This window comes from Opisthocomus hoazin, chromosome 12, assembly GCF_030867145.1.
Source record: "Opisthocomus hoazin isolate bOpiHoa1 chromosome 12, bOpiHoa1.hap1, whole genome shotgun sequence".
In the NCBI taxonomy this organism is placed as follows: Eukaryota; Metazoa; Chordata; class Aves; order Opisthocomiformes; family Opisthocomidae; genus Opisthocomus; species Opisthocomus hoazin.
The window spans coordinates 3123026-3136782 of NC_134425.1; the positions used below are offsets into that span (position 1 = coordinate 3123026).

Sequence of the window (13757 nt, forward strand, 5' to 3'; positions counted from 1 at the left end):
GGACTATTTTTAGCCCCAGCAGTGTGAGGTTTTCCAGCTGCCCAAGCTCCAGAGCAGCTCCTCCCGTTTGTCTCGCATTCCCCAAGGCCGGTGTGCCGCAGGTTGCCCGGCCCTGGGCTGGAAGAGGGGCTGCCAGGGGCTCCCTGAGCTTGGGGAAGGGTCCCTGGCCCATGGCCCTGTGAGGTGTGCACGGGAGGTGGCTGCGCGCTGCTCGGGTCCCTGCTCTGTCCTGCCCTGCCCTGCTCTGCGCCTTGCAGGATACCAATAAAACCCCAGACTATTACTCACCGCTGGGCCGTTCTAGACAAGCGTCTGCATTATTTTTGGCTGCCTTTGCCTTGGGGCTCCTGGAAGCCAGGGATTCAGGGAAGCCGCAGCACAGCTCTGTTTAAACAAGTGCTCTTAATAGAGCTGCGAGGGGAGAAGGAGACGCGGTGGAATTTGCAGCGGGGAGGGGAGAGGGGCTGCGAGCACACCCCAGTCCAGGCCAGCCGCCCTGGGCAGCGCTGTCGGGGGAAGCCCACTCCTCCCCACCGTGTTTGCCGGCCGGCAGTGAGTGCTGCAGCTCTGGGACCCCAGGAGCGATTCCCTTTCGCCCTGCGGCTGTCGCAGCGGTGGAGCATCATCTCGCCCGTGGGTCTGTCCTGGGGTCCCCCGTGACCTGGTGTCACCTCCCCACCACAGGCTCTCTATCACGGGAAGTTCATCGATACCGGCTTCACGCTGCCCTTCTACAAGCGGATGCTGAACAAGCGGCCCACGCTGAAGGATTTGGAATCCATCGACCCGGAGTTTTACAACTCCATCGTTTGGACCAAGTGAGTGCCCTGCGCTCACTCCCGGCCCGGAGCTCATCCTGCTATGGGGGAGGCAGCGCTCCTCCCCACGGCCCCTCGCTGCTGCGGGGCTGCCTCCGTCCGAAATCACATCCCGATGTCCTCCCCCAGGGAGAACAGCCTGGAGGAGTGCGGCCTGGAGCTGTACTTCATCCAGGACATGGAGATCCTGGGCAAGGTGACCACCCACGAGCTGAAGGAGGGCGGCGAGAGCATCCGGGTGACGGAAGAGAACAAGGAGGAGTACATCATGTGAGTGGGCGTCCCGAGGCTCCCGCAGGGCGCCTGTCCCCGCTGGCTGCAGGGTGGTTCTGGGGTGGGAACATGGGGCTTGGGACGTGGCCTCTTCCCTCGGCTACGTGGCCTGTGACAAGTATGGGCTGGCGCGGTCGGCCGAGCTCCGCTGTGGTCTGGCTTGCTGCTGGCTGGGCAGTTGCCAGTACTTTCAGGAAAGAGGAGAGGGGAGAGAGGGTGAGGCTTCTCTCCCCATCCCGTGGCTGCTCTCCCTGCCTGTCCACGGCTGGGCTGACTGGGGGCTGCCAGGCCCGACTCCTCCTGCCGACGGTAGGCTCCGGCCAGGGGACATGGTTTGCCCCCCTCAACCTCCCGATGGCTGCTGGTCTGTGCTTAGGGCTGTCTGCTGCTCGCGGGTTCGGAGGCAGAGAGAGAAACCCACTAGTGGGAACTGAGGGGAGCCCTGGTGATTTGCAGGAGCCCCTTCTCCCCCTCCCCATGCACCCCTGTGGCTCCGGGGCCCTCCCCGCCGGTGGGATGGGTGGCGGGGGTTCCCTGTGCCGGGCCAGCGGTGCTGGCTGCCTGCCCACCGCCGTCTGCCTTCCCAGGCTGCTGACGGACTGGAGGTTCACGCGGGGCGTGGAGGAGCAGACCAAGGCTTTCCTGGATGGCTTCAACGAGGTGGTGCCGCTGGAGTGGCTGCGGTACTTCGACGAGAAGGAGCTGGAGGTGAGCTGGCGCCTGCGCTGGGACGGGGACGCGGAGGTACCGGCGCTTCCCACCCCGCCGCAGGCTGCCCCGGGAACGGCACGCGGTGACGGCAGAGCGCACCCTCAGCCCCTCGGCTCTGCTGACCGGGGTGCCCCCACCTCAGGGGGTCGCGTTTGTGGGGTGGCTCGTTGGGTCTGTTAGCGAGAAAACGTCTCGGAGGCGCGGAGTTCCTCCCAGACACCTCTGCTGTCCACTGCTGGAGCCTGCGCCTTGCGAAGCCCAGCACCGGAGGAGTCCGTGCTCCGAAGCGCAGGCGCAGGGCCCTGTTTCTGTCCCCCTTGCCGACTGTCCCCTGTCCCCAGCTGATGCTGTGCGGCATGCAGGAGATCGACATGAACGATTGGCAGAAGAACACCATCTACCGGCATTACACCAAGAACAGCAAACAGATCCAGTGGTTCTGGCAGGTCAGTCCCGGCGCCGGCAGCACCTCCGACCCGCTCCGCAGCCCTGGCGTTGTCCCCTGTCCGGGGCGGGCAGCCTCGCAGGCTGTCGAGAAGGACAAAAAACCGTGAGCACGTGTTCAGCAAGCAGCGTTTGGCTGTGGTTGGCAGAGGCCCCGGTGCCGCCGCCGAGGACAGCAGGCAGCCCTTAGTGGTCAGTGTGCTTCTAGCAATGGCTGCTGTAGTAGAGCTGCGCCAGTTCAGGCCCTTTCAGGAGAGAAAGGGGTCAAAAATGGCTCCTGGGCCCCCTGAGGATGCGGGGCTGGAGGTGAGGGCTGGACAGCGTGTCCGGTGTGCGGCACTGCCTCGCGCTGCGTGTGAGCCCGGCTGGCTGGGGACACGGGGCGGTCGTGGCAGGAGCTGTGCTGCGGGATGGTGGCCCAGGCGCGGTCGGGCCGTGGGTTTGGGGGTGACAGGGGTCCCACTCTCCTGCCGCGTTCTTGTCGTAGGTGGTTAAAGAGATGGACAACGAGAAGAGGATCCGGCTGTTGCAGTTTGTGACGGGGACCTGCCGCCTGCCCGTCGGGGGGTTCGCGGAGCTCATCGGTGGGTGTTCCCGGGTGGGGGGTCCCGGGGAGGCGATCGGGGGCAGTGGCCGTGCGCGGGGCTGGTGGGTGGGATCTGGCTGTCCGTGTGTCCATCTTAGAGCGTAAGGCAGCCCGCAGCACGGCAGCAGTGAAGCAGCTGCGACGTCTGAGCACGGTGATTTAATCTGGTGGCGTGCCGTACCCAGACAAATTCCTTAGCTTTGAACTGTGCCGCCACAGTTAACTTTTGTCAGTGCAGTTTGTAATCTCATTTTAAATGAGATTTGACTTTTGATTTAATTTTGAATTTTGCGCAGCAAAGCCCCTTTTTCAGAAAACCGCAGTGTGGCATTATTCTGCTCTCATCCTTTAATTTGCTACTTTTTGGGGCCTCTACCAGCCTTTCCCTTACTTTCCTGGAATCAGTGTCAAGCTAACCAGCAAACTTAGCCCACTGGTTTATTCTTGCTGGCATATCAGCCTTTTTTTCCAGCCCCCTGGAACCTCTCCAGCATTCACAATTTGTTAAAAAGTGACCTTGGAAACTCAGATGTCCTAAGCCAGGTCCTTTAAAACTCTTGTGTGGACCCGCTCAGTCCCGCGGGTCTACGGATAAATACGTTTTAGCACTTGGTGGTTAGCCATCCTGCTTAGAAGCCAGGCTGTTACCCCTCTGTGCTGTGAATACGCTTTTCAGCTTTCTCCTTTCTCATTTTTTGTACATCCTCTCTGCGAAAGGATCAGAGCAGGCAGAGTGTGGCTGCGGATTCGTGGCCCGATGTGTCTCTAGGATCACGAGGGCGTGCGATGGTGCGATCTGCCGGCTAACGGCGTCTTGGAGGGTTTTCTTTTTCAGCTCCTGGTCGTGCTATGAGATTTTCTGTGCTCATAATTAACAGGCAGCAACGGGCCCCAGAAATTCTGCATTGATAAAGTTGGCAAAGAGACGTGGCTGCCTCGGAGCCATACATGGTAAGTCATTTCTCCTTGGCCTCGTTAGGAGCCCATGGGGACAACCGCTGGCAGTCTCTGCGGGGCTGCACGGGGCCCCGGGCGCGCTCCGTCCCGTCCGCCCGCGTACGTAGCTGCCGTTCCTGGCCGTGCATCTCACCGCAGCTGCTCCGTGGCTGAGGCTGGAGGGGGGACCCTGCCGGGGAAGCAGAACTGGGATGGCAGCGCTATTCACAGCCTCTGCTGTCTCTCCAGCTTTAACCGTCTGGATCTCCCTCCCTACAAGAGCTACGAACAGCTAAAGGAGAAGCTGCTTTATGCGATTGAGGAGACGGAAGGATTTGGACAGGAGTGATGGAGCTTTGGTGCTTTCCCGAGGCGGGGAGGGCCCTGGAGCGCTGCCGGCCGCGGGGTCCTGCCCGCCGGCGCCCGCGGAGCCCATCGCCGAGCCCTCTCCGGGGTACGGTGCGCAGGCAGCTGCGGACGCTGTTGCTCTTGTTTCTGTGCAAGATCTGCACTAATGCAGCCCTGAGGGAAACGGGTCCGTGTTTCCCTCCCCAGACAACTTCGAGGCGTGACGGGGTGGTGGACGCAAAAGCCTGGCTCTGCTCAGCTCTGAGGGGTGCAGGCTGGCGCCGGGGGGATGGGGTGAAGCCCTGGGCCACGGCAGGCAGCACGCAGTGCACCAGGGCTCCCCGCTCCCCCCTGCGCAGACACAGTGAGAGCTGGTTTTGGCACAGGCCCTTGTTCCCCCTCGCGTTTTCTGCCTTTTTATGACATTTTAATAAATGCAGGTGAGGAGGGGAAATGGCTCTAGACCCAACTCTTAGGTCCTATTTGGGCCCTATCCTGCACCCAGCAAAGGTAATGGGGAAGCCCCTGCCGATGCCGCTGGGGCCAGTGCAGCCCGGCCGTGCCTGTGCCGGACCCGCAGCCGCCCGGACCCAGGGCCTGGCCAGCCATGTCCATTGCGTGTTTCGGTTTGCAAGCGTGTGGCCCCTGTGCTGTCATATTTAATATTTAAGTGGTTTGTTGCTCGGAGCTGGTGCTCTGCAGCAGCCTCGGGGGCTGCGGTCACGCTTGGGGCACATCTGGCCTTTGCTTGGTTTGTGGGTTCAGCCCAAACTCCCCGGGTTTCCTCTGTCGCCGGCTGGGCTGGTGGCAGGAGCTCCCAGAGCTGTGGGGGAGGGCAGGATCGGGCCTCTGCCCCTCCCCTGGCTGCCACCTCTGCTGCTGTCGTCCTTGTCCCCTGCCCCCCCTCCCCAGCCTGCATGGGGGGCACAGACCCGCGCCAGCGTTGGTGTACATAGCTGTACAGAGAGGAAGTCTGTGGATACGAGCCACTGCAATAGCTTTCGACTGGTAGCCGGGTAGTTTTGTACCGCACCATCCTGCCTCAGCGACGCCGACTTCTTGTGCAATAAACAATAAGCAGCTGCCGAGGTGTGTCCCGGCTCGGTGTGTCGCGGGGGGACAGCCTGGTGCAGCATCTCGTGGGGGAGGTCCGTGTGGGGACTCGGCTGAAGGGCTGTGGTGGGCGCCTGGAGCTCGTCAGCGGTGTTGTAAATAACGTGTAAATTTTCCACACACACCCTGCGCTGGAGGGTCAGGCTGGGCGCAGCGCTCCTGCCTTCGCCTAACCTATAATCACACTTGGCTAAAAATGGTGCCGGGACGCTTCGCCAGGGCTGGAGCTGCCTCGCTGGGCCGCTGCGTGAAACCCAGCGCAGCACTGGTGGGACAGCATCAGGTGAACGAGGCCGATGGCCATAGGCTGGCTGTGTTTAGGAAAAAAATCCAACACAAGCAGAACTAAACAAACCCACTATTCACATCACCGGGGCACAGCCTGCATCCCGTAATTTTGCCGTGACTTTGCTTTTCAGCAGCTGCCTTGGCTGGTTGGTTCTTTGTGTGGGTTTGGGTGGTTTTTTTTAATAGTCTGTACTTGTGCTGCGCTGTGGGAGATCCTTGCCAAGCGTGGCACAGCCAGTGCCAGCCCAGCCCCAGAAGAAATGCTTCCATCGCCGTGGGCAGGCGTCTCCTGGCACCGGGGTGCTGATGCAGCGCTCGCATCCACGGGGAGCCCTGGGCGTTGCTCATGCCCCAGCCTGGGAGCAGCAGGGGAATTGGTGGCGACTTGTGCTGGCGAGAGGCACGTCCTGCTCTGCCCCATCTCCTCAGTGCTGCTTTCCGAGTCGGCTTCAGAGGCCACTTCGTTTGGCCCAGGGGAGCAGTGACCTGCGCACCCTGTCCCTGCTGTGGGACAGTGACGTGGTGCAGGACAGCAGGTTACAGCTGTGGCTGCCCTGGAGCTTCTGCGCAAGGGACGCTCCCGCGGTGTCACGCCAGCGGTGCTCGAGTGAGAGGCCAGCCTGGTCTGGTGCCACCACCGATGTTTTAGCCACAAAGCTTGAGGAAGCTGGCAGGGCACTCTGTGCAGAGCGGAGAGCCCAGGGACCTCCCTGGGCCGGCAGCAGAGCCGGTTCCTGCGCTGGCACGGAGCTGCGGAAGCTGTGACAGCAGCACTGACAGGCAAGCAGGTGCCTAAGGACTGTGCAGACAGGAACCAGGTTAAATATCGTGCATGAAAGGGGCTAACTGCAATGAGTTAGTCCTGAAAAATGCAAATACATCCACACACCTATCACCTTTTACCCCTTCCCTGCCCAGCTCCGAGACCCAAACTGCTGGGCCTGTCTCCCCGACAGCTGCCACTTTGAGTCGATCTATCCGGCCACGTTGTGATGAACACAAAAAGCCGATCCCAAAGTAGAGGAGAGCAGAGCACTGACCATTTCAACAAGAGAAAAGAACCCAGCATCAAAGTGATTTAGTTTACAACATTTTTAATTTACAAATAAAAAAACTACACATTTTACTTTTTCTCCTTTTTCTCCTCTTTCTTGACGTCACTTTTCTCCTTGTCTTTCTCCTTCTCATCTTTTCTCTCCTTTTTACTTTCTTCTTTTTCCTGTCCTTCTTTCTTCTCTGCATCCCTGTTGGCAATCTTGTTGTTAATGAGGTTGTGCAGGGCAACCACGGAGCGGATAAGAGAAGCCAGATAAACTACCACCATCTGGTCATTGGTCTTCAGATAAAAGGCCTTGACAAACTCTTGCAGGTTGACGTCTGGTAGCAGGTTGAAGACGTCCTGAAGATGGTAGATGATCTGGTGATTGATGGGGAGTTTGCCCATGGCGACTTTCTCTAGGTAGCTCCTGATGTCCAGAAGCTTGGAGTTCAGTCCCTTCAAGCCATGGACCTGATTCGTGATCCGCTGGGACAGAGTGCCCACCGTTGTATCCTTGATATCCCTGAAACACCCATAATGGAACGAAATCAGCACTAGAACGTTACTTGGCAGTCTCACTGACAGGTGGGCATATGCACTTACGAGGTCTTTCCAGCTCAAAAAGCAAAGCAGTTTGAAGCACAGCTGAAGTACTGAATTACATGGAATGCTTCAAGTCAAAGAATGAGAACAAACCGACGTACGTGACAAAGGGTATCTAAAACAGATCACTGTTGTAGCCTGTGGTGCGTGTATGTTCTCTTTGGAGTAATATTTGTAACACCAGTTAAGAGGGATAGAGAGAGATAAACAACGGGATTTCTGACTGGTGAAAAGACGACGTGGTTTGCAGAGGGTGACTGCTCTCTTTTTTTGACTGGAGAGCTACAGACCCATCAGCACCAACCCCGGGGGGATGCTGCTCTGTGAGGTACACAGCGGCCGGAGACGGTTCCAAACGATGCAATATTCTGCAGCTTTGATGATAGTGAAAATGTAGTTTGCATCACCTGACGGAGTTTCAGTGGGCAGTCACACATTTCACTAGCAGTGAGTGAATACGCCAAGCGAGGCCGCTAAATGAACACGGTCTTAGGATTTAAGCAGCATGTTTAACAATATCTGCATTTCCTGCGGGAAGCTGGCACTGGGAGATGCCAGATGGATCGCGTTCACTGCTCTGCCCGTCTCGTAAGAACGCTTTCACGTTAAAGACGCTTACCGCAGCAAGTGTTCAACACCAACTTCTTCTGCCTCCTCGGCTCCGATCTCGCTAGTCACATGCTCGAACGTCTTGGAGGTTGGAGTGCCATCCTTTGAGGGGCAAGGACACAGGAGACATGGTCAGACTGAGCGCAGGGCTGATGGCAGGGACAGAGGTGCACACCAGCCGGCCAGGACAGGCGTCTCGCACGCCAACGGTGCGGCAACTCGCACCGTGTCACAGCCTAAGGTCAACTGACGCCTGTTTGCATGACAGGATCAGGGACAGGCAATGGGGCAAATTACGGCAAGACCGAGTACCAGGGGACTGAAGTGCACAGCTAAGGGGAGAAGTCTGCAAGTGACTCACAATGCATTTTAAAACCATGGATTTTTAGATAGAGTATGAGAAACTGTATTAATGAAACTAGCAAAGCAGTTATATACAGTCCACAAGAAATAAGAAATCAGACTCTAGTTGGATTTTCCTTGATCTAATTAGTGTTACCAGCTGTCACGAGCCCAGAGCTGGTAGCAATTTCTTCTTTCTCATGCTCTGGGTAGTTTTCAATTCATGTATTTTGCTGGTCTATGTACTGGTGGGTAGAATGGAAAGTCTCACTAAATAACACAATTATTTCATTCTTTCCTGATATGATCTTACTACATTTTGGGACACCTTTTGTCACCCTGGTATTTGGTCTCAGCCAGCGAGAAGCACATATGCAGTTCCAGGCAAAAAAAAATACTAATATGAAGCAATCTCATTAAAATTATAATTTATGCACTGGATATTAAGGAAGCTGTTTAAGAGATTCACAGGCTGAACTTCTCAGAATGAGTTTTACCCATGCGTTTTCAAAACCATCACCTGGACCAGTATACAGCTGTAAGCTGAGAGCACCTGGGACTATTGTGAATTCACAAAACTAAGAAGAAATCCTGCAGATGCGAGATCTGCAATACCAGGAGCAGCTTTTTCTCAATATTGAGGGTCTAAGAAAGGCAAAAGTATCAAACCTTTTTATATACATCTAGAATGTAATTTAAATCAAACAATTGCGAGTGAAAAGCTAAAGCTGACTTACTACTGTATGTTGTTTGTCTGCACAGTGCTGCAAGTCATCAGTAAGTGTTGCTCATGCCGGACCTGCCTACTCAGCACTGGCATGTGCACAAAGGAATAAGCACACTATTACTCAGAACACCTCTGCAAAGAGGCTGACGTGTAAAAGTGGCATCTTAAAAGTGCTCCAATCTGTGACTTTCTTTATGGCCACGGACCTGGTAGAAACAGGTAAGAAGCACCTAAATCACGGACAGCTGGAGCTGTGGAATTCCTTATGTCAAACAGTAACACACAGCTTTTCTTCCAAGAGCACTGGTGGATGAAAGCTTTGGTTATGAATGATTATATTATGACTGGGATTTAACCTCCGGTTTCAGCAGATTTTGGCTGCAAGTCACAGGCCCTCACTAGTGAGTGCACCTTGCCATATGTCAAAGGCAACTATGTGCCATGGGATGTGCACCCTTCAGAAAATATGGCAATCCTAACAGCCATCTTTTAATGGAAACCCTTTTCCTAGGAAAAGGCAGAGAGACATGGCAAATACTCACATCGTGAACTTCTTCAACTGAAATATAAGCTTCTGTGGGCAGCCCCAGGTCCTTTGGCTTCACATCAATAATCACCAACACCTTATGGAAAAAGCAAACATGTCAGAAAACCGGGTTTCATTCAAAGACTAGAAAAAAAATACCTAAGTCAGCAATGTTACCAGCAATGGTACGCTGGCTGCTAGGAAGTGTTAGCTTCAGGCACGGAGAAAAGACATCTGTAGCTGTTTCAAAAGACTCCGATTTGAGTTCCGCAATCACTGTACAGCTACCAGGCCTTTAACAAGCTGTATCACCAGTAACAAAGGTGGGGGTCAAGGTTCCCAGATCCCCCATTTAGGAAGAGAGACAAAAAAAACCCCAAACCAAAGAAGTGCCGCACTTACAGAGTTAGGACAGTATCTTTTCATCAGTTCGTTGATGGCGATGTCGTTCTTGTGCAGTTTAGGGCCCGTGTGGTACCAACCAACTATTCTTTCTCTAGCTGAGCAAAACCAGAAAGGATTCTAAATAAGAATCGCGTGGTAAGACAACAGCAGAAAGATTTAGGCAGAGATTAGATTAGCAAATCAAGGGTGCAAATCTGTCGTGTGCAGAAACACATGTAAAGTAGGGGGAAATGAATCACAGTAGGCAAGACAACGACACGGCTAGTGACAGTGACAGTTTACTAATCATACTTTCTTGTCATAGTTTACTAATCACATAGGTAACTTTACTCCTAAGTTCTTAACTAAACGGGACTATTTTGTAACATTTATTAATTTTGCAGATAACCAGAATTTGACAGCTTGAAACTCTGACATCTAAGGGTTGAAAAATTCTAGAAATGGAAAACTGTATCATGAGAATGACAACTGGTCCCAGGGCTAAGAAAATTCATAGGAATTGCAGATATGACTGAACATTCAAGGAATTGCAGGTATGACTGGACATTCAGCTCTAAAGTCTCAAACTGAGCAGCGAAGACACTTTTTAAATCAGTGGCGAAGAGCAATGAGAATCATTATTAGAGCTTTGTAATGTTCACATTCATAAAAAACTGATTTCGGGGCATAGCGGTAGAGAACGGGTTAGAGAGGGAAAGCTTTGAAATTCTTCAGAAATAATGGCATTTTTGAAATCTGAATTATTCTGAAGATATAAAGCTGTCAGGAGACTTGGCAAAATTAACAAGGTATAAATTGATGTGTTAGTAACACAAACTACTTGCAAAAACTAACCCATGGAAACCATCGGGGAAAGTGAAGCCATGCAAGGAATTACCATGGAGTGGCTTCTTAGGTGAGCAATTACTCTCTGCCTTACTACAAATTCACTTCCCCATACAGAGTCTTTAAAGTTTCTAGAAGTGTAACCCTGGCTGCAAGAAGACCTCAGCTTACCGTTGACCTTCTTAAACATTCCATACATGTTCTCCAGATAGTCATGGTCCAGAAACCACACAGTATCATCCTTGTCATCCTCATCAAAAGGTACTGGGAATAAAACAAAATACCAATATTTAAGAATCCAACTTCCAGAATTAAAATGTTTATAGAAACACTGTGTTTTAGGATATCTTTGGCTGCTAAAGGAGAGTGGATTTTAATTAGTTTCAACTGTTTGGCAACACTACGTTGCGTAAGCGGACCTGCAGTGCCGGTCAGTTCTCGCAGGTAGAGGCTGTCTCACAGACACTAACAGGTTAGGACCGAGAAATGAAATGCAAGGCATTCTGAGGGTGATCCTCGGTCGACAACATCAAACATCAGAGAGAAATCCACTCCCGCACAAAAATGACTCAACAGTGTGCACAGACATTTGATACGATAAACTGAGCATGCCAGCAGACTTGATCAACAGCAGTCTACTTAGAGAAAAATTAGTTTTCAGTGTAGAATATGTCATCAGCACTTTATTATAGACTGCTAGAACACCATGAGGTGCAAGTGAGGACTACTTACCCTTGAGTAAACAACCAGTTATGTTATCAGTTAGCATGTATATAGGCATACAGGCTCAGTTCTGAGAACAAAGACTGGTCTCACTCTTTTAACTTTCAGGTATAGTAAAAGCTTCATAGTTGACAGGCTGTCAAAATGACAAAAAACCCCTCTTTCCAACTCAAATGGAAAAAAGTTCTTCCAAAAATTGGAAAAAAAAAATTAGTCCACATTTGTGAGAAGAACTCCATATAAACTGTGAAACTCCATGAATAAACTGAGATAATTTTGCTTCGTCACAGAGTAGCCCCACTGGGAAGGAAATGATCTAACTAACACAAATGGGTCAGCAAAAGCTGCACATCCAAGAAGTGCTCTTCTTATCCCATGTAAGGATTTCAGAGGAAACTACTTCGACACTGTTAACAACATATTTAAGTGAAGAACTAGTATTTAATTGGACCAAAATCTGAGGAAAATAATACACGTTGAATCTTTACACAAGGAGTTAACAGCTACACCAACACGGAGAGCTGCGATTTCCGTATGAGATGCGGAGACACTGATCACTCAGCAGCGGTCAGCGAGTCCAATGCACCAAAATATCCACCAGCGTTCGGAAAGAGGTTTACATCCGCTCCCGAAACGTTCCACACTGCACAATATTACAGGGAAGATGCAGCACAAGCCTGGCTGGAATAGGCGTATTTTTGACAGCGGTTAGCATTTTTTGTTAGACTGAGGCTGATTTGTATGTGGAGGGAACGATCTGTGCTCTGGCAGGGTGGCTTAAAAAAACCCAAACGCGATTCATCTATTAAATAATTCAGCAGGTTTGAACAAGGGTAGGACACCCAAACTCACCTGCAAAACTGTTGGACACATCCAGTATTTTCTTCTGCCACGAGCCCAGCAGCACACCGACGACTCGCTTCTGATTTCCAACTTTTCCTATTCTAAATGGAAAAGACTCTCAGTTCCTACGACAAAAAGCCCGATTCGGGAAAGAAGGTAACAGCGGACCCCTTGCATCGCCCCATTTCTGCAAGCTGAAGAGTACAGGTGGCGGAACAGAAGAAGCAGCGTGATGATTGTTTTATTACTGACTGTTAATTTACATCCAGAAAAAGGCTTTCTGGTGTCCTGAGAGCCAAACCTTGCAACCCAGCGATGCCGAACACGGACGGCGTGGTCCGACGCAGCTCATGAGGGGAACACGACCCGAACTCAGCGCGGCTGCAGCCCCTCCGCGGGACAATGGGCTACCAGAAAGCGAGTAAGCGCTCACACCGCTCCCCGTCACCCACAATTTGCATTCACAACAGCAAGCTTGCTTGCCTTGCGATTTTTTTTTTTTAAACATTAAAATTGCTTGTCAGCTGGCGCAATTAAGTTAAATTAGGCACAAATTACACTAGGTGTTTAGAAGGGTACGGTTTATCCCCCGCTCAGCTTCAGGGCCAAACCCCGCTTCTCCCCCCCCGTGTTCTCAGGAGCAGGGGGCTGCTCCCCAGCCCTCGGCAGGGCGCTGACAGCCCCCTCACGGCACCCGGCGCTCCCCACCCGCGGGCTTTGCTCCTCCTGAAGAGGAAAACGGCGGCGGCGGAGGCGGGCCGGGGGCTCCGGCGGCTCCCGCAGGCCGCGCTCCGGCCGCCACACGGGGATCGCGGCCCCCGGCACCCAGCGACCGCCCCCGGCCCGGGCGCGCCGCTCCCCGCACGGCGCGGGACCCCCTCGGCCGCCATCCGCCCGCCCCGCTCCCTTCACGGAGCCGCTCCCCTCAGGGCCCCGCTCCCCTCAGGGCCCCGGGTCCCTCACGGCCCGGCCCGTGACCGTGACTCAGCGCGCCGCGGCGCCGCGCTCGGTCCCGGCCCCACCTGTTGAAGTGATCGACGACGCTGAGCAGCACCAGCGGGTGCACCACCACCCGGTCCACCGCCAGCTCCGGCATGGCGCCCGCCCGGCCCCGCCGCTCCGCCGCCAGCCCGGCCCGACCGCCCGCACCAGGCCCGCTCCCCGCCGCGCGGCCCCCCGCTCCCAGCCTGCCCCGCTTACGGGGCGGGGCCGCCGCCGCCATCTTGGAGAGGTCGGCAGCGGCAAGGGCGCCATCTTGGAGAGGTCGCCACAGACGGAGGCGCCGCCGCCATCTTGGGAAGGTGCGTCTCCGCTGTCGGCGGCGCGGCACCATCTTGGGGAAGTCGGGTCGCTCCGCCCGGAGGTGAGGGGCGGGCCGGCGGGCAGCCGGCGAGCGGCCCTCGCTGAGGGGTCTGCGGGGGTGTTGGGCCTCATCGCCTCGGCCGGGACGGGGGTGGGGGCGCGGCTGCGGGGCTGGTTCCTGTCAGCGGGGGTGTGAGGAGGCAGGGACGGAGCGAGGTGGGCAGCCCCAGCCTCCCGGTCCCTCGTCCACCTGCTGACTAAATGAACTCCCAGAGCGTTTGCCCCGTAGTCCTTCC

The 13757-nt window shown here is 54.5% G+C and overlaps 2 protein-coding genes across 3 annotated transcripts in view; one reads left to right on the top strand and one right to left on the bottom strand.

The window, feature by feature from the left end:
• WWP2 (WW domain containing E3 ubiquitin protein ligase 2) overlaps positions 1-5205 on the top strand; it is a 44935-nt gene extending 39730 nt beyond the window's left edge. For both annotated transcript variants that reach the window (XM_075433754.1, XM_075433755.1), the window contains exons 18-24: positions 685-818; positions 948-1088; positions 1679-1799; positions 2144-2248; positions 2734-2830; positions 3711-3783; positions 4018-5205. In XM_075433754.1, the coding sequence (XP_075289869.1) occupies positions 685-818; positions 948-1088; positions 1679-1799; positions 2144-2248; positions 2734-2830; positions 3711-3783; positions 4018-4117 (771 nt within the window). In that variant the 3' untranslated portion in view covers positions 4118-5205. The remainder of the gene's footprint in view (positions 1-684; positions 819-947; positions 1089-1678; positions 1800-2143; positions 2249-2733; positions 2831-3710; positions 3784-4017) is intronic.
• A 1389-nt stretch (positions 5206-6594) lies between these two features.
• PSMD7 (proteasome 26S subunit, non-ATPase 7) lies at positions 6595-13317 on the bottom strand. Its single transcript, XM_075433861.1, has 7 exons — positions 13182-13317; positions 12169-12260; positions 10765-10857; positions 9766-9863; positions 9380-9460; positions 7779-7870; positions 6595-7079 (listed from the first exon to the last, which is right to left on the bottom strand). The coding sequence occupies exons 1-7, from the start codon at positions 13253-13255 to the stop codon at positions 6641-6643; spliced, it is 969 nt and encodes a 322-aa protein (XP_075289976.1). The 5' UTR covers positions 13256-13317; the 3' UTR covers positions 6595-6640.
• Between the last annotated feature and the right edge of the window lie 440 nt (positions 13318-13757).